This window comes from Oncorhynchus masou, chromosome 16 (genome assembly GCF_036934945.1).
Source record: "Oncorhynchus masou masou isolate Uvic2021 chromosome 16, UVic_Omas_1.1, whole genome shotgun sequence".
Lineage (NCBI taxonomy): Eukaryota > Metazoa > Chordata > Actinopteri > Salmoniformes > Salmonidae > Oncorhynchus > Oncorhynchus masou.
Window position 1 is genome coordinate 40,547,661 of NC_088227.1, and position 27,251 is coordinate 40,574,911.

A 27,251-nucleotide genomic window follows, 5' to 3' on the forward strand; every position below is an offset into this window, starting at 1 on the left:
ATAGGCAATCTTGGTTGGTGCCATACTTAGAATTACTCTAACACTCCAGCACGACTCTGTTAAATGGCCAAGTATATAGCTTAGATGGCGTAAATAACAAGATGACAGTCTAGCATGATTTTGATGGGCGGGGGGTGATTTGGGGGGGGGGGGGGTGATGATTCGAGGAAGGTGTTCCTAATGTTAGGTAAGGTCAGTGTATATTCCTCAACATTTTTAGAGTTGAGGGGAGATCTAAAGATGAAATAACTAGCGTGGGATGCTAATATAACTGAGACAAATCCTTTGGCTGCTGGACAACGAAATAAAAGTTGAAAGAAAACAATAGAACGTATAGGAGGAGGTCTTTGTGGAATATTTCCCTTGACATTTCTACGAAATGTGTGTGTGTGTGTGTGCGTGTGCGTGTGCGTGTGTGTGTGTGTGTTTGCCTGTGTGTGTGATTGTGATTTTGGCTTCAGGCTACTTTGAAGGCTACTTTCAGGCTACTTTTTTATTTAACTAGGCAAGTCAGTTAAGAACAAATTCTTATTTTCAATGACGGCCTAGGAACAGTGGGTAAACTGGTCTAGGAACAGTGGGTTAACTGGTCTAGGAACAGTGGGTTAACTGGTCTAGGAACAGTGGGTTAACTGGTCTAGGAACAGTGGGTTAACTGGTCTAGGAACAGTGGGTGAACTTGTGTAGGAACAGTGGGTTAACTGGTCTTGGAACAGTGGGTTAACTGGTCTAGGAACAGTGGGTTAACTGGTCTAGGAACAGTGGGTTAACTGGTCTAGGAACAGTGGGTTAACTGGTCTAGGAACAGTGGGTTAACTGGTCTAGGAACAGTGGGTTAACTGGTCTAGGAACAGTGGGTGAACTGGTCTAGGAACAGTGGGTTAACTGGTCTAGGAACAGTGGGGTTAACTGGTCTAGGAACAGTGGGTGAACTGGTCTAGGAACAGTGGGTCAACTGGTCTAGGAACAGTGGGTTAACTGGTCTAGGAACAGGGGGTTAACTGGTCTAGGAACAGTGGGTTAACTGCCTGTTCAGGGGCAGAACGACAGATTTGTATGCCTCATGATATGAAGAAAAATGGTCCAGGTTTCAAACAATATAGCTTTGGTAATGACCTAACTGTCTTCTGGTAGATGGAAAGGCTTTCCCAAAAACATTCTCTATTAGATGTTAACCAGCTAAAAAGTAGCCTATCAGATTGACCTGTCAGAATGATATCATGAATGATATCATCAATCCAGTGGCCTTTTGTTCTCATGTGTGTTACAGAAACACTGCTAACCCAACAACAGTACTAGGTGCCAGTACTACAGAAACACTGCTTACCCAACAACAGTACTAGGTGCCTGTACTACAGAAACACTGCTAACCCAACAACAGTACTAGGTCCCTGTACTACAGAAACACTGTTAACCCAACAACAGTACTAGGTGCCTGTACTACAGAAATACAGCTAACCCAACAACAGTACTCAAATCATGTAAAATCACACCCACTGACCTTGTTTATCACTTATCCAGAGTTCATGTGTGCATCATCCAAGTGTTGTGTCATCAATGTGTTATGTATGCTAGATTGAGATTTACATTTCATTGTTTTGTTTTGTTCGCATTAATCACACACACAAAAACTGTTCCCAGGTATTCATTCAAAGACACCACTTCAAAGACAACAGAAAACAACCGTTTTAAACCACACCACCCTCTGTCGAAACTCGGGTTCTGTTCATCACAGAGTGAGAGGGAGAGAGAGACAGAGGGAGAGAGAGACAGAGGGAGAGAGAGACAGAGGGAGAGAGAGACAGAGGGAGAGAGAGAGAGAGGGAGAGAGAGACAGAGGGAGAGAGAGAGAGAGGGAGAGAGAGAGAGGGAGAGAGAGAGAGGGAGAGAGAGACAGAGGGAGAGAGAGACAGAGGGAGAGAGAGAGAGAGAGAGAGAGAGAGAGACGTGTGTGGGAAAATAATGAGAAGTTATTGCCTTCACAGTATGTAGCAGTATGTCTTCAGTATGTAGCAGTATGTAGCAGTATGTCTTCAGTATGTAGCAGTATGTCTTCAGCATGTAGCAGTATGTCTTCAGTATGTAGCAGTATGTCTTCAGTATGTAGCAGTATGTCTTCAGTATGTAGCAGTATGTCTTCAGTATGTAGCAGTATGTCTTCAGTATGTAGCAGTATGTCTTCAGCATGTAGCAGTATGTCTTCAGTATGTAGCAGTATGTCTTCAGTATGTCTTCAGTATGTAGCAGTATGTAGCAGTATGTCTTCAGTATGTAGCAGTATGTCTTCAGTATGTAGCAGTATGTCTTCAGTATGTAGCAGTATGTCTTCAGTATGTAGCAGTATGTAGCAGTATGTCTTCAGTATGTAGCAGTATGTCTTCAGCATGTAGCAGTATGTCTTCAGTATGTAGCAGTATGTCTTCAGTATGTAGCAGTATGTCTTCAGTATGTAGCAGTATGTCTTCAGTATGTAGCAGTATGTCTTCAGTATGTAGCAGTATGTCTTCAGTATGTAGCAGTATGTCTTCAGTATGTAGCAGTATGTCTTCAGCATGTAGCAGTATGTCTTCAGTATGTAGCAGTATGTCTTCAGTATGTCTTCAGTATGTAGCAGTATGTAGCAGTATGTCTTCAGTATGTAGCAGTATGTCTTCAGTATGTAGCAGTATGTCTTCAGTATGTAGCAGTATGTCTTCAGTATGTCTTCAGTATGTCTTCAGTATGTCTTCAGCATGTAGCAGTATGTCTTCAGTATGTAGCAGTATGTCTTCAGTATGTAGCAGTATGTCTTCAGCATGTCTTCAGTATGTAGCAGTATGTCTTCAGTATGTCTTCAGTATGTAGCAGTATGTCTTCAGTATGTCTTCAGTATGTAGCAGTATGTCTTCAGTATGTAGCAGTATGTCTTCAGTATGTAGCAGTATGTCTTCAGTATGTAGCAGTATGTCTTCAGCATGTAGCAGTATGTCTTCAGTATGTAGCAGTATGTCTTCAGTATGTAGCAGTATGTCTTCAGCATGTAGCAGTATGTCTTCAGTATGTAGCAGTATGTCTTCAGTATGTAGCAGTATGTCTTCAGTATGTAGCAGTATGTCTTCAGTATGTAGCAGTATGTCTTCAGTATGTCTTCAGTATGTCTTCAGTATGTAGCAGTATGTCTTCAGTATGTAGCAGTATGTCTTCAGTATGTAGCAGTATGTCTTCAGTATGTCTTCAGTATGTAGCAGTATGTCTTCAGTATGTAGCAGTATGTCTTCAATATGTAGCAGTATGTCTTCAGTATGTAGCAGTATGTCATCAGTATGTAGCAGTATGTCTTCTGTATGTCTTCAGCATGTAGCAGTATGTCTTCAGTATGTAGCAGTATGTCTTCAGTATGTAGGAGTATGTCTTCAGTATGTAGCAGTATGTCTTCAGTATGTAGCAGTATGTCTTCAGTATGTAGCAGTATGTCTTCAGCATGTAGCAGTATGTCTTCAGTATGTCTTCAGTATGTCTTCAGTATGTCTTCAGTATGTAGCAGTATGTCTTCAGTATGTAGCAGTATGTCTTCAGTATGTCTTCAGTATGTAGCAGTATGTCTTCAGCATGTAGCAGTATGTCTTCAGTATGTCTTCAGCATGTAGCAGTATGTCTTCAGTATGTAGCAGTATGTCTTCAGTATGTAGCAGTATGTCTTCAGTATGTCTTCAGTATGTAGCAGTATGTCTTCAGTATGTAGCAGTATGTCTTCAGTATGTAGCACTATGTCTTCAGTATGTAGCAGTATGTCTTCAGTATGTAGCAGTATGTCTTCAGTATGTCTTCAGTATGTAGCAGTATGTCTTCAGAATGTAGCAGTATGTCTTCAGTATGTAGCAGTATGTCTTCAGTATGTCTTCAGTATGTAGCAGTATGTCTTCAGCATGTAGCAGTATGTCTTCAGCATGTAGCAGTATGTCTTCAGTATGTAGCAGTATGTCTTCAGTATGTCTTCAGTATGTAGCAGTATGTCTTCAGCATGTAGCAGTATGTCTTCAGTATGTAGCAGTATGTCTTCAGCATGTAGCAGTATGTCTTCAGCATGTAGCAGTATGTAGCAGTATGTCTTCAGTATGTAGCAGTATGTCTTCAGTATGTCTTCAGTATGTAGCAGTATGTCTTCAGTATGTAGCAGTATGTCTTCAGTATGTCTTCAGTATGTCTTCAGTATGTAGCAGTATGTCTTCAGTATGTAGCAGTATGTCTTCAGTATGTCTTCAGTATGTCTTCAGTATGTAGCAGTATGTAGCAGTATGTCTTCAGTATGTAGCAGTATGTCTTCAGTATGTAGCAGTATGTCTTCAGTATGTAGCAGTATGTCTTCAGTATGTAGCAGTATGTCTTCAGTATGTCTTCAGTATGTAGCATAATATAATAATATATAATAATATATAATATATCCCATTTAGCAGACGCTTTTGTCCAAAGCGACTTACAAGTCGGCTGGGGCCACTACTTTTTTTACATATGGGTGGCCCTAGCGGGAAGCGAACCCACGACGCTTGGCGTTGCAAGCACCATGCTCTACCGACTGAGCCACACAGGACCCTTCAGCATGTAGCAGTATGTCTTCAGTATGTAGCAGTATGTCTTCAGCATGTAGCAGTATGTCTTCAGTATGTAGCAGTATGTCTTCAGTATGTCTTCAGTATGTAGCAGTATGTCTTCAGTATGTCTTCAGTATGTCTTCAGTATGTAGCAGTATGTCTTCAGTATGTAGCAGTATGTCTTCAGTATGTCTTCAGTATGTAGCAGTATGTCTTCAGTATGTCTTCAGCATGTAGCAGTATGTCTTCAGTATGTAGCAGTATGTCTTCAGCATGTAGCAGTATGTCTTCAGTATGTAGCAGTATGTCTTCAGTATGTCTTCAGTATGTAGCAGTATGTCTTCAGTATGTAGCAGTATGTCTTCAGCATGTAGCAGTATGTCTTCAGTATGTCTTCAGTATGTAGCAGTATGTCTTCAGTATGTAGCAGTATGTCTTCAGTATGTCTTCAGTATGTAGCAGTATGTCTTCAGCATGTAGCAGTATGTCTTCAGTATGTAGCAGTATGTCTTCAGTATGTCTTCAGTATGTAGCAGTATGTCTTCAGCATGTAGCAGTATGTCTTCAGTATGTAGCAGTATGTCTTCAGTATGTAGCAGTATGTCTTCAGTATGTAGCAGTATGTCTTCAGCATGTAGCAGTATGTCTTCAGTATGTAGCAGTATGTCTTCAGTATGTCTTCAGTATGTAGCAGTATGTCTTCAGTATGTAGCAGTATGTCTTCAGTATGTCTTCAGTATGTAGCAGTATGTCTTCAGTAGGTAGCAGTATGTCTTCAGTATGTAGCAGTATGTCTTCAGTAGTTAGCAGTATGTCTTCAGTATGTAGCAGTATGTCTTCAGTATGTAGCAGTATGTCTTCAGTAGGTAGCAGTATGTCTTCAGTATGTAGCAGTATGTCTTCAGTATGTAGCAGTATGTCTTCAGTAGGTAGCAGTATGTCTTCAGTATGTAGCAGTATGTCTTCAGTAGGTAGCAGTATGTCTTCAGTATGTAGCAGTATGTCTTCCCATTGGGCAATTAGTCAGAGAGACAAAACTGACGGTTTACAGTTGACTCGTCTTCACGTTGCTACTACTGTAGATACAACAGATAGGATGGCTTGTTTTACGTCTTTGTTTGTTTGTTTTCCTGAAATAAAACTCTGGTGCAAATTTGAGTACATTTCAGATGTCTTTTTATAAGAATAGACACCTTTGTAACTTCCTAACATATCCCGTAGAGGTAACGTAACTGCACAGAAATGGCCCGAAACCTATCTCTACATCTGGGCAGGTAAACGTTCCACCCAAATTAGCAGTGAACCACTGTGGTCCCCTCCTCCCCTCAGTTAACGACACAAACAGTTACATCTTGCCAAAAAAAACAACAACATTGCAACGTCGGTTCGTTCGGTGTCTCTTTGTGAGAAAGTGACATTATAGGTGACAGCTAATGCCATGTCAAGTCAAGTCAAAACAGTGTCTATAGGGCATAACTGTAACGGTGGATTTGGACAGCTGGGTAGTGGTTTAGGTAAGAGGTATGAGCCAATCATCTGAAGCCATCTTTACATGTACTTGTTGTCTGGCAGACGATGACTGGAGTGAAACTAGAGTTTCACACACACATGCACACGAGTGAAACTGGCGTGTGGCCAGAGGATGCAATGAGCCCTGGGAATAGGAGAAAGAAGGATGGCCTCCCCTTGAGAAAGAGGGAGAGACTCATGGGAACGTAAAACCTGTCAGACTTGGCCTTGATTGCTCAATGCATATATGTCTGTAATAGTATTGTTACCGTCAACATTAAAGTATGAGTGTCATTATCAGAGTTGATATCTTATCAGTGTTGATATCTTCTCTGGAAAACTGTTGACCTACACTGACTATTCAACACATTAAGAACCACTGCTCTTTCCATGACACAGACTGACCAGGTGAATCCAGGTGAAAGATATGATCCCTCATTGATGTCACCTGTTAAATCCACTTCAATCAGTGTAGATGAAGGGGAGGAGAATTGAACACATGAATTGTGTATGTCTGCCATTCAGAGGGAGAATGGGCAAGACAAAATATTTGAGGGGTATGGTAGTAGGTGCCAGGCGCACCAGTTTGTTTCAAGAACTGCAAAGCTGCAGGATTTGTTTTGCATTCAACAGTTTCCCGTGTGTATTAAGGATGGTCCACCACCCAAAGGACATCCGGCCAACTTGACAGAACTGTAAGAAGTATTGGAGTCAACATGGACATACCCAGAAGGTGTTCCTAATGTTTTTGTATACTCCGTGTATGTTGTGTGTATGTTCTGTAGACGTGTGTCATTTCTGAACTGTGATTTGCAGCTGCGGTCCACTGGTCTTCTGTCTCTCCGTGACTCAGGGAACCTTTACTTTGTGTTTTGTATTTAATATCCTCTTCCCCTCCCTCCAAGAACCATTCAGCGGGACATCATTTACCCTCTCACCCCCTTCAGACAACAGGACATAGCTGTGCTACAATATCATTTACCCTCTCATCCTCTTCAGACAACAGGACATAGCTGTGCTACAATATCATTTACCCTCTCATCCTCTTCAGACAACAGGACATAGCTGTGCTACAATATCATTTACCCTCTCATCCTCTTCAGACAACAGGATATAGCTGTGCTACAATATCATTTACCCTCTCATCCTCTTCAGACAACAGGACATAGCTGTGCTACAATATCATTTACCCTCTCACCCCCTTCAGACAACAGGACATAGCTGTGCTACAATATCATTTACCCTCTCATCCCCTTCAGACAACAGGACATAGCTGTGCTACAATATCATTTACCCTCTCATCCTCTTCAGACAACAGGACATAGCTGTGCTACAATATCATTTACCCTCTCATCCTCTTCAGACAATAGACAATAGGATATAGCTGTGCTACAATATCATTTACCCTCTCATCCCCTTCAGACAATAGACAATAGGATATAGCTGTGCTACAATATCATTTACCCTCTCATCCCCTTCAGACAATAGACAATAGGATATAGCTGTGCTACAATATCATTTACCCTCTCATCCCCTTCAGACAATAGACAATAGGATATAGCTGTGCTACAATATCATTTACCCTCTCATCCCCTTCAGACAATAGACAATAGGATATAGCTGTGCTACAATATCATTTACCCTCTCATCCCCTTCAGACAATAGACAATAGGATATAGCTGTGCTACAATATCATTTACCCTCTCATCCCCTTCAGACAATAGACAATAGGATATAGCTGTGCTACAATATCATTTACCCTCTCATCCTCTTCAGACAACAGGACATAGCTGTGCTACAATATCATTTACCCTCTCATCCTCTTCAGACAACAGGACATAGCTGTGCTACAATATCATTTACCCTCTCATCCTCTTCAGACAACAGGACATAGCTGTGCTACAATATCATTTACCCTCTCATCCTCTTCAGACAATAGACAATAGGATATAGCTGTGCTACAATATCATTTACCCTCTCATCCCCTTCAGACAATAGACAATAGGATATAGCTGTGCTACAATATCATTTACCCTCTCATCCTCTTCAGACAACAGGACATAGCTGTGCTACAATATCATTTACCCTCTCATCCTCTTCAGACAACAGGACATAGCTGTGCTACAATATCATTTACCCTCTCATCCTCTTCAGACAACAGGACATAGCTGTGCTACAATATCATTTACCCTCTCATCCTCTTCAGACAACAGGACATAGCTGTGCTACAATATCATTTACCCTCTCATCCTCTTCAGACAACAGGACATAGCTGTGCTACAATATCATTTACCCTCTCATCCTCTTCAGACAATAGACAACAGGACATAGCTATGCTACAATATCATTTACCCTCTCATCCCCTTCAGACAACAGGACATAGCTGTCAGGGCTCCAGGCATAAACGACATCAATTACAATTGTATTTGTCAGGTGTGCTGAATACAACATGTGTAGACCTTAATTAACCAACAATGCAGTTCAAGAAATAGAAAATATTTACAAAATGAAATAAAAGTAACACAATAAAAGAACAATAATATACAGTGGGAAAAGGTGCCGAGTCAGTGTGCGGGTGTACAGGTTAGTCAAGGTACTGTGTACATGTAGGTGGGGGTGAAGTGACTTTGCATAGATAATAAACAGCGAGTAGCAGCAGTGTAAAAACAAAGGGGGGGGGGGGGGGGCAGGCAATGTAAATTTTCCAGGTGGTCATATGATTAGTTCTTCAGTTCGTCAGTCTTATGGCTGGGGGGGTAGAAGCTGTTAAGGAGCCTTTTGGTCCTCGACTTGGCTCTCCAGTACCGCTTGCCGTGCAGTTGGGGTGGCAGGGTAGCCTAGTGGTTAGAGCGTTGGACTAGTAACCGCAAGGTTGCAAGTTCAAATCCCTGAGCTGACAAGGTACAAATCTGTCGTTCTGCCCCTGAACAGGCAGTTAACCCACTGTTCCTAGGCCGTCATTGAAAATAAGAATTTGTTCTTAACTGACTTGCCTAGTTAAATAAAGGTAAAATAAAAAAAGTAGCAGAGAGAACAGTCTTTGACTTGGGTGACTGGAGTCTTTGACAATATTTTGGGCCTTCCTCTGACACCACCTAGTATAGAGGTCCTGGATGGCAATTAGCTTGGCCCTAATGATGTACTGGGGCCGTATGCACAACCCTCTGTAGCGCCTTACGGTTGGATGATGAGCGGTTGCCATACCAGGCGATGAGGAAACTGGTCAGGATGCTCTCGATGGTGGAGCTGTAGAACTTTTGAAGGATCTGGGGACCCATGCCATGACCCTTCAGTCATGGTCTCTTCACAACTGTCTTGGAGTGTTTGGACCATGATAGTTTGTTGGTCATGTGGACACCAAGGAACTACAGCCCCGTCGATGTGAATGAGGGAGTGTTTGGCCCTCCTTTTCCTGTAGTCCATGATTAGCTCTTGCTCACGTTGAGGGAGAGGTTGTTGTCCTGGCACCACACGGACAGGTCTCTGACCTCCTCCCTATAGGCTGTTTCATCATTTTTTTTCGGTGATCAGGCCTACCACTGTTGTGTCGTCAGCAAACGTAATGATGGTGTTGGAGTCGTGCTTGTCCACGCAATCGTGGGTTAACAGGGAGTACAGGAGGGGACTCAGCAAGCACCCCTGAGGGGTCCCCGTGTTGAGGATCAGCGTGCCAGATGTGTTGTTACCTACTCTTACCACCTGGGGGCGGCCCGTCAGGAAGTCCAGGATCCATTTGCAGAGGGAGGTGTCAGGTCTCAGGGTCCTTAGCTTAGTGATGAGCTTTGTGGGCACTGTGTTGAACGCTGAGCTGTAGTCAAATGAACAGCACTGTCACATAGGTGTTCCTTTTGTCCAGGTGAGAAAGGGCAGTGTGGAGTCTGTTGGAGGCGGTATGTGAATTGGAGTGGGTTTAGGATTTCTGGGATGATGGTGTTGATGTGAGCCATAACCAGCCTTTCAAAGCAGTTCATGGCTAACAACATGAGTGCTACAGGGCGATAGTCATTTAGACAGGTTACCTTCGCTTTCTTGGGCACAGGGACTATGGTGGTCTGCTTTAAACATGTAGTTATTACAGACTCGGTCAGGGAGAGGTTGAAAATGTCAGTGAAGATACTTGCCAGTTGGCCCCCACATGCTCTGAGTACATGTCCTGGTAATCCGTCTGGCCCTGTGGTCTTGTGAATGTTGACCTGTTTAAAGGTCATGCTCACATAAGCTACGGTGAGTGTGATCGCACAGTCATCCGGAACAGCTGGTGCTCTCATGCATGCTTCAGTGTTGCTTGCCTTGAAATGAGCATTAAAGGCATTTAGCTTGTCTGGTAGGCTAGCATCACTGGGCATCTCGCGGCTAGGTTTCCTTTTGTAGTCCGTAATAGTTTGCAAGCCCTGCCACATCCGACGAGTGTCAGAGCCAGTGTAGTAGGATTCAATCTTCAGTCCTGTATTGGCGCTTTGCCTGTTTGATGGACGGCTCCAAAAAATATAGATTAAAACTCTCTTGGTAGATAAGTGTGTTCGACAGCTTATCATCGTACTCTACCCCAGGCGAGACTTCCTTAAAATAATATTAGACATGGCGCACCAGCTAGCTGTTCTGTCCTGCCGATGTACGGAACCCAGCCAACTGTACATTATCCATGTCGTCATTCAGCCATGACACGGTGAAACAAGTTATTACAGTTTTTAATGTCCCGTTGGTAGGATAGTCTTGAACGGAGATCATCCCGTTTATTCTCCAGTGATTCCAAGTTGGCCAATAGAACGGATGGTAGAGGCGCGCGACCCACTCGCCCACAAGGCACCCCTAACTCCGCCCCTTGCATTTCCATCTTTTCTTCACGCGAATGACTGGGATTTGGGTCTTGTAGAAGCAGTATATATCCTTTATGTCTCATTAAAGAGAAAATCCTTGGTGAGTTCTGTTCTGATATCCAGAAGATCTTTTCGGTCTTAAGAGACGGTAGCAAGTACAGTTGGTTAGGAGCCCGTAAAATGGCAGCCATCCCCTCTGGCGCCATTATAAACATACACAGTTGATTAGGGTCCCTGACACCCACCCCCCCAAAAAAACAACCCTACTTTTACATTTTTATTTTTATTTTAGGAACTGTTGAGAGTAACAATAGTAGAATACAAGTTAAAAATATTGTTGTGCATCAGCAGTTTTTCCTCTTGCTTTGTCACTCGTCTCAGAAGGGTCGTTAAAAACCGGATATTCCGGTTTTCAAGGGAAAGGGAAGAGAGTCTGCGACGTGATTTCCATTTTTGGACGTTAGCGTCTTTTACTCCTCTTCATTTACTGGTTGAACACGAGAGAACCTTCCCCCGACAGAATGTGGATCTAGTTTCAGGTGTTTATTTTATGATTAGGTCACTGACAGTAACTCAATTAGCGATGTCAGCTAACAACATTTTTTTTTTTTATTGGTAAGGTAGTCTAGCCACTTTTCAAAATTTGTAGTAATCATATACGAATACTGACCCGGTGTGCAGGGCACATGCCCAGGGGGCCTGACGTCCAGGGTGGCCCTCATTTGATTTTGTTAGTCACTCTCAGATTTCATTAACATGGCAAACATACAGTACCAGTCAAAAGTTTGGACACACCTACTCATTCAAGGGTTTTTCTTTATTTTACATTGTAGAATAATAGTGAAGACATCAAAACTATGAAAAAACACATATGGAGTCATGTAGTAACCACAAAAGTGTTAAACAAATCTGTCAGAATCGTGTGTATAGGTGGCAGAGAAGTCAAGTGCAGGAGAATCAAACTGAATGAAATGGAGTTGTTTATTGACTGTAAACAAAACTCCAAAACTAAGAAAAATAATAAGACAAAGTGGGTACGAGGACCCGTCGCCCAGCAACACAAACAACCTCTGACAAAGACATGAGGGGAAACAGAGGGTTAAATACACAACAGGTAATGAATGGGATTGAAACCAGGTGTGTGGGAAGACAAGACAAAACCAATGGAAAATGAAAAATGGATCAATGATGGCTAGAAGACCGGTGACGTCTTCCGCCGAGCACCGCCCGAACAAGGAGAGGCAACGACTTCGGTAGAAGTCGTGACACAAATCAACATATATTTTACATTTGAAATTCTTCAAATAGCCACCCTTTGCCTTGGTGACAGCTTTGCACACTCTTGGCATTCTCTCAACAAGCATAATGAGGTAGTTACAATTAACAGGTGTGCCTTGTTAAAAGTTAATTTGTGGAATTTCTTTGCGTTTGAGCCAATCCGCTGTGTTGTGAAAAAGTGAAAAAAATATCTCAATTGAATACATTGTAAATTCAGGTTGTAACTTCAAGCAAAATGTGGAAAAGGTCAAGGGGTGTGAATACTTTCTGAAGGCTCTGTATCTCTCCATAAAATTCCCCCGAAGTTGTTTTTACAGTCTTATCTCCAACAATAAAAAAATACAATTCTTTAAAAACAAATTTTCATCAGAACTTCAGGTCCAAATAAAAGTGGCCCGCGGGCCACCAGTTGGGGAACCCTGTCCTAAGGTAATGTGATGGTCCAGGTATAAGGAATCTGGGGTGTTGGTACACAATACTCAGAACCCCCCAATGCTAAAAGCCCATCAGACTCCAGTAGGGTTCTCCCTAAACAGACCTTCATATCATTCAGAGGTGCAAGACATGGTTTTAAGAGTCTCTGGAGCCACACAATGGAATGTCAATATACATTTATTTTTTATTCAAATATATCAGTGATAAATGACAAAATAACATACATTTGGATTTGTTTAAATCATTTATTTCCATTGCTTCATTCCAACACAGTATGAAAAAGCAAAGTATTGACAGAGGGTTTGGTTAAAAAGATTAGTGACAGAAATATGTGATTCCCCAAAGGTGAACTGTTCACAGCTTTCAGAAGCATTATGGTGAAAATTCCTTGTAACCTGTAACATTGCAGACAAATAAAAAAAACGTTCAATGAACTGTTTAAAACAAACAGAAATATATCAAATTCACATTAGCTCTTCCACGAGAAGCATAACCAGCATATAGCCTGGATGCCAACCCTCATCTCTATAAACAAGCTAGGACTGACAGTCACCATCGGTCTGGCAATAACATCCCTGTCCAATAAACCACAGAGCTAGACGGGCACCCAGGCTATTTAAAGTGAGTGTTAACATTTAAGCAGGAGCTATTTAGCTTTACTATAATGTACACAGTGTATTCTATAGAGCAGTAGGGTTGAATCGGCTGGAGATAGAGTGAGGAGTACAATCAGACAGAGACAAGAGGGGTGTTTCATTCACTGGAGGTTAACGGAGCTGGGCGGTCTTGGGGTTTCTATTGCCTGGGGTTTTCTAGTCTCACTACCGATGTAAACAAACAAAGGCTAAAACAGAGACAGTGTGCTGGGGATTTCTCCTGGGCCAGGGTATGGTTGGATTACTCTCTAGCTTCTCTACCCTGCCTGCTGGCTTTACACTGACCAAGATGGGGGGGGGGGGAGATCTGGTTAAGAGGCATCTGCATGCTTCCCATCCGAAACAGTTTCTGCGTATACTATATTATGATGCCATTTTTTTGTCACGTTTTGATTATTTTTGGTCTTTGGCAATGTTTTTTTCCGTCTGTTCGTGCACACAACATTTTTCTTGAGGCAAGCCGAAGTTCGGTGGCCGAAGTCTACTCCTTTTTGTCGGTGATTGGTCAACAGTAGGGATTCTTCGATGTAGTGATGGTTGTCATTCAATGAGACGACTCATTTTCACATTAATTTCCTAGAGAAATACTGAACCAAACATCTTAGTTAAATGCAAAATTGCGTGACTCTAAGACCCCCCTCTGAAAAAAAAACCTGTCAATTTATTACAGATTTCTTCAATTAATTCTGATTATTTTGAGGAAGTATATACTGGATACGGTGTCTCAAGAGGGACAAAGAGTACTATTGCAGTTTTTCAAGAAAAGGTATTTTAAGGGAGTATGCGAGGCACAGTGGAGATCTGTTAGGCTGCAAACCCAACAGAACATTCTGCAGAGGCATTTAGGCTGCAAACCCAACAGAACATTCTGCAGAGGCATTTAGGCTGCAAACCCAACCGAACATTCTGCAGAGGCATTTAGGCTGCAAACCCAACAGAACATTCTGCAGAGGCATTTAGGCTGCAAACCCAACAGAACATTCTGCAGAGGCATTTAGGCTGCAAACCCAACAGAACATTCTGCAGAGGCATTTAGGCTGCAAACCCAACAGAACATTCTGCAGAGGCATTTAGGCTGCAAACCCAACAGAACATTCTGCAGAGGCATTTAGGCTGCAAACCCAACAGAACATTCTGCAGAGGCATTTAGGCTGCAAACCCAACAGAACATTCTGCAGAGGCATTTAGGCTGCAAACCCAACAGAACATTCTGCAGAGGCATTTAGGTTGCAAACCCAACAGAACATTCTGCAGAGGCATTTAGGCTGCAAACCCAACAGAACATTCTGCAGAGGCATTTAGGCTGCAAACCCAACAGAACATTCTGCAGAGGCATTTAGGCTGCAAACCCAACAGAACATTCTGCAGAGGCATTTAGGCTGCAAACCCAACAGAACATTCTGCAGAGGCATTTAGGCTGCAAACCCAACAGAACATTCTGCAGAGGCATTTAGGCTGCAAACCCAACAGAACATTCTGCAGAGGCATTTAGGCTGCAAACCCAACAGAACATTCTGCAGAGGCATTTAGGCTGCAAACCCAACAGAACATTCTGCAGAGGCATTTAGGCTGCAAACCCAACAGAACATTCTACAGAGGCATTTAGGCTGCAAACCCAACAGAACATTCTGCAGAGGCATTTAGGCTGCAAACCCAACCGAACATTCTGCAGAGGCATTTAGGCTGCAAACCCAACCGAACATTCTGCAGAGGCATTTAGGCTGCAAACCCAACAGAACATTCTGCAGAGGCATTTAGGCTGCAAACCCAACAGAACATTCTGCAGAGGCATTTAGGCTGCAAACCCAACAGAACATTCTGCAGAGGCATTTAGGCTGCAAGATAAGATGCCGCCTAAAGATAGAGCAGCCGCGCTTTTAGCACCTAAGCAACTTTGCAGAATTTTGTTCTTTTAATGTTATAATTATTTTATTTTTTTAAGCATTTCGCGACACCAGCAATAACATCTAGTAAACATGTGTATGTGACCAATAACATCTGCTAACCATGTGTATGTGACCAATAACATCTGCTAACCATGTGTATGTGATCATAAGATTTGATTTGAAGCCTCACACCTCAGGCTGGCGGATTATTATACTGTATACAATCATTACATTGAAAATATGTTTCCCAAGTTGCCTCAAGATTTATCATAGTTAAAGAATGAATCGACCAAATTCTTATTTTCAATGACGGCCTAGGAACAGCGGGTTAACTGCCTGTTTAGGGGCAGAACGACAGATTTTTACCTTGTCAGCTCGGGGGTTTGAACTTGCAACCTTCCGGTTACTAGTCCAACTCTCTAACCACTCGGCTACCCTGCCGCCCCGGCATCAAAGCTTAATAATTGAACTCATTAATTTGGTGGGGTGTTTATATTTGTCCTGTTTCCTATTAGTCCTATGTGGGTTTTTGGCACATCCCAACTCCCCCTGAGACACCCTCGGAGAGTGGGGTCGCGACCCTGGAGCAATTATGGCCTATTTATTGCCTTACCTCCTCACACCATTTGCACACACTGTATATAGACTTTTCTATTGTATTATTGACTGTACGCTTGTTTATTCCAGGTGTAACTCTGTTGTTTGTGTTGCACTGCTTTTGCTTTATCTTGGCCAGGTCCCAGTTGTAAATGACAACTTGTTCTCAACTGGCCTACCTGGTTAAATAAAGGCATTCTCAACTGCCCTACCTGGTTAAATAAAGGCATTCTCAACTGCCCTACCTGGTTAAATAAAGGCATTCTCAACTGGCCTACCTGGTTAAATAAAGGTGTTCTCAACTGGCCTACCTGGTTAAATAAAGGTGTTCTCAACTGGCCTACCTGGTTAAATAAAGGTGTTCTCAACTGGCCTACCTGGTTAAATAAAGGCGTTCTCAACTGGCCTACCTGGTTAAATAAAGGCGTTCTCAACTGGCCTACCTGGTTAAATAAAGGCGTTCTCAACTGGCCTACCTGGTTAAATAAAGGCGTTCTCAACTGGCCTACCTGGTTAAATAAAGGCGTTCTCAACTGGCCTACCTGGTTAAATAAACCGCTAGGCTACGTGCCGCCCTAACCGCTAGGATACGTGCCGCCCTAACCGCTGGGCTACGTGCCGCCCTCACCGCTAGGATACGTGCCGCCCTCACCGCTAGGATACGTGCCGCCCTCACCGCTAGGATACGTGCCGCCCTCACCGCTAGGCTACGTGCCGCCCTCACCGCTAGGATACGTGCCGCCCTCACCGCTAGGATACGTGCCGCCGTCACCGCTAGGATACGTGCCGCCCTAACCGCTAGGATACGTGCCGCCCTAACCACTAGGATACGTGCCGCCCTAACCGCTAGGATACGTGCCGCCCTAACCGCTAGGATACGTGCCGCCCTCACCGCTAGGCTACGTGCCGCCCTAACCGCTAGGCTACGTGCCACCCTCACCGCTAGGCTTCGTGCCGCCCTCACCAACACAATGGCCTGTGGACGCCATTCCCAGGTCACACACAGGTAAGAAGGTAGCACCTAGCCTAGCGCTGTGACTTCAGCCTACATACACTGTTGAATATGAATAGGCCTTGTTTTGTGTGGCTGGGCAGCAAAAATGCAAATGAGAAAAAGCTAACAACCAACACCTGACGACCTAAAAAATATCCTTCTCTCTCACAACCCACTGACTCTCTGACTATCACACAGAGGCAGCGCAGTAAGCTCTCGGGTTGGAGAAGGCACCAATCCAGACCATGCAAAGGAATTCACACCATTACCATGACAGCCTTGTCCCACTGACAAGATGTACTCAATGTCCTTGGTTTTGATTTTCTCTTGTCTTTATTACGCTTCAGTACCCGTTCTTACTTGGTTACCTGCAAGGGCTTGTGAAGTACGCTATACCACTGTCTTCAGTCCAGGACTACCAGTAGAACTCAGTTCATTTACCAATTCTGGGATGATTCCAAAGCTACAAGTTCTTAGTAAGTCTTCATAAGTTAATAAATAAAAATAGTCATTATTCTGTCCAGGACCCATGGAATCTCATCTCAGATAAAACAGAATAACTTCTTCCAGCTGCATTTAGAGAAGGCCTTGCTGCGTCTGTCCGACAGCTGCCTCTTCTCCTTCCTGGCCTTGTGTTTGATGGCAGCAAAGATGGCCGCGTCGAACGCCTCTTTTAAGTTCTTCTGTGTCAACGAAGAACATTCCACATAGTCCGCCGCTCTGATCTTCACCGCCACGCTCCGCGCCCGATTGGTCAGCACTGGTTTGACCCCGCAGCGGGCCAGGTTGATCAGGACGTTGACGTCCAGCAGGAGGTCGGACTGGGTGCCCACGAGGATGATGGGAGCTGAGGGGTTGCAGGCTCGGATCTCTGGGATCCACTTGTGGGTGACATTGTGGAAGGAGGTGGGGTTGACCACACTGAAGCAGAGCAGGAAGACATCCGTGTGGGAGTAGGAGAGGGAGCGGAAATCGTCAAACACCTCCTGGAAATGTCAAGGTAGAGAGAGAGAGGGGAGGGGCGGGGTAGGGGGCAAAGAGAAAGAGAGAGAGGGGTCAGCTTAGCTGATTCAGCAGTGTGTGAATGCTGTCTGGGGGCCTGAACAACAACAACAATGGACGCCGGTGACAGAGAGAGACGATGACTCACACAGTATGACATGTAGTGGCCTACCAAACTACTGCTGCTACATGTGAAAGACTGAATGCTTTCCTGTCAGCTACATATTTTTTTTTGTCACGTTTGTGACAGATTCTACAAAGCAGACGTGTCTAATTAATTTCAAAATTACATCCCAACATGTTTCAAACTGTTGTCATTGAATTGGACTGAAGAGATTCAAGAATAGACTATTCATTATGGATGATATAATGTTCATATATATATATATATATATATATATATTATTTTAAAGAGTCTGATATTGTTACCTGTCCAGCTGTGTCCAGTAGTTGTATTCTGACTGAGGCTCCTCCTACTTGGACCTGACCTGTTGAAGAAAACACAAGAATACAATTATTTCATAACTCAAGTTTGTTAATAGTTTGGGTTTGTAAATCAACAATACATGTAGTTGTTTAATTCTTATAAATAAGGATATTATACGGCTATAAACTTAGGCTATACAGTTATTTTTCTGAAATGTATTTCCAGTAATTGAAAGGTTCTCACCTGAAAAGACATCAAAGCCGGTCTGTTTGTATTCCGTGGGGTATCCATTGCTGGTGTAACTGACTATCATGCTTGTCTTTCCCACCGCCCCGTCCCCCACCAGCATACAGCTGATAGCCGCTGGCTCCCTCTCCAACCCCGGCGCTGACTCCCTGTCCAACCCCGGCGCTGACTCCCTGTCCAACCCCGGCGCGAACTCCCTCTCCAACCCCGGCGCTGACTCCCTCTCCAACCCCGGCGCGAACTCCCTCTCCAACCCGGCCTCTTCGTTTATCAATCCGCATGAAGAGGGGACGCGGGATTCTTCACGATAATAATCCATTTGAGGTGGCATGTCCGACGATTAAAGTTGAAGAGTAGTAACTTTCCCGTGCATAAAAGCTCAGTCTTATTTTAGGCTATTCCGAAGTGCGATTCTCTAGAAGAGTTTTTCTTCATTAATAAGCGATGTGTTCTGTAGTCTCACTTTGTCGGGTTGTGAATGACAGTGGCGTGAATCGGTTTTGAGGCAACTTTCCGCTCAGTCATGTTGTGATTTGCATAGCCCCGCCTCCACCAGCTGAAGGAAAGATGTGAACTATTTGCGGAGGATTGGCAGACACTATATATAGTAAGACCCTTGAATGGTTGGTTGTGTTCCTACATTGCAGGCTGTTTTGACATGTAAGCCACTTCCCAAAATATTTGCTGTGATGTTGTTATTTTTTTTGATAGTGACAATAATACAATTATTTATTTTATTAACTTTTTAGTGTTTGCATTGTCTCTATTATGCAACGAATCAGACGTGCAATAAATGATTTCCAGTTGTGTATTTTGACAACAGACAATTATAGGAAATATAATTAACGAAGGTCTTGTATTGGCCCTAAAAATGGTCAAAGACTCCAGCCACCTGTAGACTGTTCTCTCTACCACCGCACGGCAAACTGTACCAAAGTCTAGGTCCAAACGGCTCCTTAACAGCTTCTGCCCCCAAGCCATAAGACCGCTAAACAGTTAATAAAACGGCTACCCGGACTATTTGCATTGACCTCGTTTTTTTACGCTGCTGCTGCTGGCTATTTGTTATCTACGTATAGTTACTTTACCCCTACTTATGTATACTGAATAAAAATATAAACGCAACATGCAACAATTTAAAAGATTTTACTGAGTTACTGTTCATAAAAGGAAACCAATCAATTGAAATACATTCATTAGACCCTAATCTATAAATTTCACATGACTGGGCAGAGGAGCAGCCATGGGTGGGCCTGGGGGCATAGGCCCCCCACTGGGGAGCCAGGTCCAGCCAATCAGAATGAGTTTTTCCCCACAAAAGGGCTTTATTACAGACAAAAATAGTCCTCAGCTTTTTGTGCGTATGGAAAATGTCTGGGATATTTTTGTCAAGTATACATATTACCTTAATTACCTCGATTAACCTGAACCCTCACATGGACTCATTATTGGTACCCCCTGTATAAAGCCTCGTTATTGTTATTTGATTGTTACTTTGTCTCTTAATTATTATACATTTTTTATTAGCAAATATTTTCTTATTGTATTGTTGGTTCAGGGCTTACAAATAATAATTTACTTACAAGCGCATTATACCCTGATGAAGACAGCTTGTCTGTCGAAACGTTGGATATTAGCTTATTCAATTATTGCATGTAAGGTCCTAGTGTGCAGCTCTCGTTTTTCTTTTCGTTGCATTTGGCGCATGTGACAAATACAATTTGATATATTGTTTTGGGGAAGTGTATTTATTAGCCTCACATAAAAATAAATGTCAGTCGCTGTTTGAAAATTGGACAAAGTGCGCCTTCTCGTGCCAGACTATAGAACTACAATATTCTTCTCATCACGTGATTTTGGAACCAAGATCACCTGACTACACACGGGTCCTTTCCCTTTTTTTTGTGCGTTTGTAAATGTTCGGGGAAGTTGCACACAATTAGCATGTTTTGACTGTTTTTTATATGGCTTAGAGAATGCCGTTTTCTATCATGTAGAGTACGCTTCAGTTCCGAATCCTTTCTGACGAGACGCACGCAACAGAATGGGCTCCTTGTCGACTCCAGAAATCTAGCGGTACCTTGTTAGCTCATAGCCAGTCATTATGCCACCGCATGATCCGACCTTGTAGCAGTTCGCTGTTAGTTAGTTCCTCTGCTGTAGATCACCGCTACGTTTGGCAATGTCTTCTATCCTGGATGAATATGAAGACTCGCAGAACAGCAGGCACCCTGTGCAACATAGTAGCCGCCTGTCTGCTGCCAACATCGGCATAACGCATTCAGGTACTGGGGCAAGGCTATGGGCCTTTCAAATGGGTCTGTTTATACTAAGGCTCTATTGTTGGGACTATCTATATTGTTGAATTTATGCACCACATTACTTCAATATAGCTAGTAGAATTATATGTATTAATGTTCCTCTTGATACCGATTTGATAGAATGGAATTGACTGTAACCCATTCATAGACGCTAACTAGCGAACTCCCTCTAGCGCCTAATATTGACGAGTTTCCTCTGGCCTGGCCCTTGATCATGACTCTGAGATCCATTACGTTACACATACGATGTGCGTCTTCTGTTTTGGGGAGTTTGGTTTAGAGGGATATTTTATATCTGCGTCTCTGAACACTTGTGTGTAAACGGAAGTCGGATGCCACAAACGTGTTGCCATTAAAAAGTACTGTCTGTAACTGTGTTAAAACAATTATATTTTGCATTTGTTACATTATTTTGATGTGATATAAAAGTAGAGGACTTTATGTTTCTAGAACCGTACCGCAATAATATTGTCTGTTGTGGCTGCCATTGCCAATTCAAATCAAACTTTATTTGTCACCACGCCCCGAATACAAGTGTAAACCTTATGATGAAATGCTTATTTTACAAGCCCTTAACCAACAGTGCAGTTCAAGAAGAGTTAAAAAAATATTTACTAAATAGACTAAAATGAAAAGTAACACTGTACAGTGCTGGGGTACGGGTTAGTTAGGGGGTACTGAGTCATTGTGCTGGGGTGACGGGTTAGGGGGTACTGGTACTGAGTCATTGTGCTGGGGTACGGGTTAGTTAGGGGGTACTGAGTCATTGTGCTGGGGTACGGGTTAGTTAGGGGGTACTGAGTCATTGTGCTGGGGTACGGGTTAGTTAAGGTAATGTGTGCATGTAGGTAGAGGTGACTTCTCCTCTGAACAGAACATCCTTGGACTATAAGGAGTAACGTTAGGCTCTTTTAGTCCATTGGACTAGCGATGATGATGATGATTGACATGATAAGTGATTATATTAATGGTTGCTTCTGATCCGTTGCAGGGTTTGTGAATGTGCGACTCGAAGAGGAGAAGCCGATATTCAACAAACAGAGGATTGATTTCTCACCCCCAGAGAAGATCAACCACTTTGCTGTGTGCAACAATCAGCTATGCATGAGTTTAGGGAAGGACACTCTCCTGAGGTAAGGAGACACTTTTGAAATCTGCGATTTCATGGTGTTGTGAATAGCCCTTTCTGATGTTCCCTCTAAGCTGCGTGTGTGTGTGGCAGTCTTGGCTCCGGAGACGCACCAGGTTGAATTTCACTGAGTTCACCCTGTTAGTTTACTCTACATATTTATATCAACGTTTCCCTTCTGTGGGACTTGTGATCAAATCAACATAGTATCACCCTCCTTTGAATACGAAAAAAAATCTACCTTTGCATGATTGAGTTAGTGATTTTGCTGGAGGCATTGCACACCCAGAGAGGTGAAAGCGAGAGGCCAATATCTGTCCAAAAATAAGACCAATGCATTTCTATGGGCTTATATTGGACCTCAGCTTGTCGACTGCCTTTCTGCCTTTGGGACAACGACTCCTATTGTTAAGGCGACGACATGAGCAATTCCTAATTATATACAGACGTCTGGCGCGACGGAGGAGAATTTGCACCGGTAGCCTACAAGTGGGCTTTTTCCGGTGGTGTTTATCAGATCAAAGTGCGGAGTGGCGCGTTCACATTTGTTGATATTCTTTTTCTGAGTTATTAGCCCAGATATAATTAGCTATATAGCTAATTATTAGTCAGCAATGGGAGAGTGATTGTGTCCCACAAGAGGACATAACTTGTAGGCTAACATTTCTAGCATTGGGCCAGTAACCGAAAGGTTGCTGGATTGAATCCCCGAGCTGACAAGGTAACGATCTGTCATTCTGCCCCTGAACAAGGCAGTTAACCCGCTGTTCCCCTGTAGGCCGTAATTGTAAATAAGAATTTGTTCTTAACTAACTTGCCTAGTTAAATAAAGGTTATATTTAAAATGTAAAAATATCTGTCTGGTAAATAATTTTTAAAGGGGCAGTGTTGTATGTTGAGAGGCTGGAATGTGCAAAGAAACCAAAATGGCCGACATCTTTGTCTGATTCACTGCATGGTGATAATAATTTATTTTGTAAATCGATTTCTTGCATCAACACAACTTAATAAAATGCCTTTTTCAGGCTTCTATTTGACTCATGGTGTTAGACCAGTGAAGCATCAGTCCTCTATATTTGACTCATGGTGTTGCAGAACAGTGAAACATCAGGCCTCTATTTGACTCATGGTGTTACAGACCAGTGAAACATCAGGCCTCTATTTGACTCATGGTGTTACAGACCAGTGAAACATCAGGCCTAGATAAAGTGTATACAAGGTTCATATCCAGCCCCTCACGTGTTTAGAAAGTCTACATTTCATGAACCTTTCATTGAACACCATGTAGACTATATACTGTAGACTATATACTGTAGACTATATACTGTAGACTATATACTGTAGACTGTAGACTATATACTGTAGGCTGTAGGCTGTAGTGGTTTTGTTGGTAGGCCTCTACATTATGCTATATACTGTAGACTGTAGACTGTATGCTATATACTGTAGAACGTAGGCTGTAGTGGTTTTGTTGGTAGGCCTCTACATTATGCTATATACTGTAGACTGTAGACTATATACTGTAGGCTGTATTGGTTTTGTTGGTAGGCCTCTACATTATGCTATATACTGTAGACTATATACTGTAGACTGTAGGCTGTAGTGGTTTTGTTGGTAGGCCTCTACATTATGCTATATACTGTAGAACGTAGGCTGTATTGGTTTTGTTGGTAGGCCTCTACATTATGCTATATACTGTAGACTGTAGACTGTATGCTATATACTGTAGAACGTAGGCTGTAGTGGTTTTGTTGGTAGGCCTCTACATTATGCTATATACTGTAGACTGTAGACTATATACTGTAGGCTGTATTGGTTTTGTTGGTAGGCCTCTACATTATGCTATATACTGTAGACTATATACTGTAGACTGTAGGCTGTAGTGGTTTTGTTGGTAGGCCTCTACATTATGCTATATACTGTAGAACGTAGGCTGTATTGGTTTTGTTGGTAGGCCTCTACATTATGCTATATACTGTAGAACGTAGGCTGTATTGGTTTTGTTGGTAGGCCTCTACATTATGCTATATACTGTAGACTGTAGACTGTATGCTATATACTGTAGAACGTAGGCTGTAGTGGTTTTGTTGGTAGGCCTCTACATTATGCTATATACTGTAGACTGTAGACTGTATACTGTAGAACGTAGGCTGTATTGGTTTTGTTGGTAGGCCTCTACATTATGTTATATACTGTAGACTATATACTGTAGACTGTAGGCTGTATTGGTTTTGTTGGTAGGCCTCTACATTATGCTATATACTGTAGACTATATACTGTAGACTGTAGGCTGTAGTGGTTTTGTTGGTAGGCCTCTACATTATGCTATATACTGTAGAACGTAGGCTGTATTGGTTTTGTTGGTAGGCCTCTACATTATGCTATATACTGTAGACTATATACTGTAGACTGTAGGCTGTATTGGTTTTGTTGGTAGGCCTCTACATTATGCTATATACTGTAGACTATATACTGTAGGCTGTAGTGGTTTTGTTGGTGGGCCTCTACATTATGCTATATACTGTAGACTGTAGGCTGTAGTGGTTTTGTTGGTAGGCCTCTACATTATGCTATATACTGTAGGCTGTATTGGTTTTGTTGGTAGGCCACTCTACATTATGCTATATACTGTAGACTATATACTGTAGAACGTAGGCTGTAGTGGTTTTGTTGGTAGGCCTCTACATTATGCTATATACTGTAGACTGTAGGCTGTAGTGGTTTTGTTGGTAGGCCTCTACATTATGCTATATACTGTAGGCTGTATTGGTTTTGTTGGTAGGCCACTCTACATTATGCTATATACTGTAGACTATATACTGTAGAACGTAGGCTGTAGTGGTTTTGTTGGTAGGCCTCTACATTATGCTATATACTGTAGACTATATACTGTAGACTGTAGGCTGTATTGGTTTTGTTGGTAGGCCTCTACATTATGCTATATACTGTAGACTGTAGGCTGTAGTGGTTTTGTTGGTAGGCCTCTACATTATGCTATATACTGTAGAACGTAGGCTGTATTGGTTTTGTTGGTAGGCCTCTACATTATGCTATATACTGTAGACTATATACTGTAGAACGTAGGCTGTAGTGGTTTTGTTGGTAGGCCTCTACTTTATGCTATAGACTGTAGACTATAGACTGTATCATATTGTTTTGTTGGTAGGCCTCTACATTATGCTATATACTGTAGAACGTAGGCTGTATTGGTTTTGTTGGTAGGCCTCTACATTATGCTATATACTGTAGACTGTAGACTGTATCATATTTTTTTGTTGGTAGGCCTCTACATTATGCTATATACTGTAGAACGTAGGCTGTAGTGGTTTTGTTGGTAGGCCTCTACATTATGCTATAGACTGTAGACTGTATCATATTGTTTTGTTGGTAGGCCTCTACATTATGCTATATACTGTAGACTGTAGACTGTATTGGTTTTGTTGGTAGGCCTCTACATTATGCTATATACTGTAGAACGTAGGCTGTATCATATTGTTTTGTTGGTAGGCCTCTACATTATGCTATATACTGTAGACTGTAGACTAGACTGTATCATATTGTTTTGTTGGTAGGCCTCTACATTCTGCTCAAATATCCACAGGAGCCTATTTGGCCAGACTATAATAGTGTTTACTTCAGTGTTCACAGTAAACACGCGCTGGAAGTTGCTACAGAATACTCATAAGGTGAATTCACCAATTTGTATGTCGCTCTGGATAAGAGCGTCTGCCAAATGACTTAAATGTAAATGTGTAAATGTACTCACAACGTTCAAGTTTACGCCTCACAAGACCTGAAAATTTGCTCGGTGCCCCCAAAACATGTTGAAGGAGCAATTGGCCTTATCACCCATGCCTGTCCAAGCCTATCTGTGTGAGAAGAACCAAACGTGTGAATGGTGCAGTTTGGATCTTGATGTGATGGGATTTAAGGGGTAAGGGTTGATCTCAGCAGTCATTCAGGGTGATCTGGAAAGGACTATGATGGTATTGATTTGAATGCCTACTGTATAACATTGGATTGGTACAATGGTAATGATAATAAGCATGAATATTTCATGTCTTGTAAAAATAATAATTGTAAAATATATTCTGAAGTTGTGTGTTTGTGTGTTGCGTTTTCACATCAGATTGCATCTACCATATTGGTGTCTAAGATGAGTAAATTTGACTTTATAAAGGAGTTTATTAAGATTTCTCCTGTATGTTGTTCCAGGATTGACCTTGCCAAGCCAGACCGGCCCAACCAGATAGAACTGGGGAGGAAGGAGGACAGCAGAGTACACAAGCTCTTCCTGGACCCCACAGGTGAGAACGGTGGAGCTCTTCCTGGACCCCACAGGTGAGAACCGGGGAGCTCTTCCTGGACCCCACAGGTGAGAACCGGGGAGCTCTTCCTGGACCCCACAGGTGAGAACCGGGGAGCTCTTCCTGGACCCCACAGGTGAGAACCGGGGAGCTCTTCCTGGACCCCACAGGTGAGAACCGGGGAGCTCTTCCTGGACCCCACAGGTGAGAACCGGGAGCTCTTCCTGGACCCCACAGGTGAGAACCGGGAGCTCTTCCTGGACCCCACAGGTGAGAACCGGGAGCTCTTCCTGGACCCCACAGGTGAGAACCGGGGAGCTCTTCCTGGACCCCACAGGTGAGAACCGGGAGCTCTTCCTGGACCCCACAGGTGAGAACCGGGAGCTCTTCCTGGACCCCACAGGTGAGAACCGGGAGCTCTTCCTGGACCCCACAGGTGAGAACCGGGAGCTCTTCCTGGACCCCACAGGTGAGAACGGTGGAGCTCTTCCTGGACCCCACAGGTGAGAACCGGGAGCTCTTCCTGGACCCCACAGGTGAGAACCGGGGAGCTCTTCCTGGACCCCACAGGTGAGAACCGGGAGCTCTTCCTGGACCCCACAGGTGAGAACCGGGGAGCTCTTCCTGGACCCCACAGGTGAGTAACCGGGAGCTCTTCCTGGACCCCACAGGTGAGAACCGGGGAGCTCTTCCTGGACCCCACAGGTGAGAACGGGGGAGCTCTTCCTGGACCCCACAGGTGAGAACGGTGGAGCTCTTCCTGGACCCCACAGGTGAGAACGGTGGAGCTCTTCCTGGACCCCACAGGTGAGAACCGGGGAGCTCTTCCTGGACCCCACAGGTGAGAACCGGGGAGCTCTTCCTGGACCCCACAGGTGAGAACCGGGGAGCTCTTCCTGGACCCCACAGGTGAGAACGGTGGAGCTCTTCCTGGACCCCACAGGTGAGAACCGGGAGCTCTTCCTGGACCCCACAGGTGAGAACCGGGAGCTCTTCCTGGACCCCACAGGTGAGAACGGTGGAGCTCTTCCTGGACCCCACAGGTGAGAACCGGGAGCTCTTCCTGGACCCCACAGGTG

General features: G+C 43.4%; 2 protein-coding genes across 2 annotated transcripts in view; one reads left to right on the plus strand and one right to left on the minus strand.

Moving 5' to 3' along the window:
• Window positions 1-12,838: 12,838 nt before the first annotated feature.
• Window positions 12,839-18,924, minus strand: rhov (ras homolog family member V). The gene is made up of 3 exons (XM_064991683.1): window positions 18,413-18,924; window positions 18,172-18,230; window positions 12,839-17,726 (listed from the first exon to the last, which is right to left on the minus strand). The coding sequence occupies exons 1-3, from the start codon at window positions 18,744-18,746 to the stop codon at window positions 17,283-17,285; spliced, it is 837 nt and encodes a 278-aa protein (XP_064847755.1). The 5' UTR covers window positions 18,747-18,924; the 3' UTR covers window positions 12,839-17,282.
• A 1,352-nt stretch (window positions 18,925-20,276) lies between these two features.
• LOC135557950 (vacuolar protein sorting-associated protein 18 homolog) overlaps window positions 20,277-27,251 on the plus strand; it is a 42,614-nt gene continuing 35,639 nt past the window's right edge. Inside the window, exons 1-3 of the mRNA XM_064991682.1 lie at window positions 20,277-20,700; window positions 21,728-21,869; window positions 26,081-26,172. Coding sequence (XP_064847754.1) covers window positions 20,598-20,700; window positions 21,728-21,869; window positions 26,081-26,172 — 337 coding nt within the window. The 5' untranslated portion in view covers window positions 20,277-20,597. The remainder of the gene's footprint in view (window positions 20,701-21,727; window positions 21,870-26,080; window positions 26,173-27,251) is intronic.

Coding starts and splice junctions, on each gene's coding strand:
- rhov (XM_064991683.1), bottom strand. CDS start 18,746: ATGCCACCTCAAATGGATTATTATCGTGAAGAATCCCGCGTCCCCTCT. Junction 18,231..18,412: donor CGGCTTTGATGTCTTTTCAG/GTGAGAACCTTT, acceptor TTTCTTCAACAG/GTCAGGTCCAAGTAGGAGGA. Junction 17,727..18,171: donor TACTGGACACAGCTGGACAG/GTAACAATATCA, acceptor TGACATTTCCAG/GAGGTGTTTGACGATTTCCG.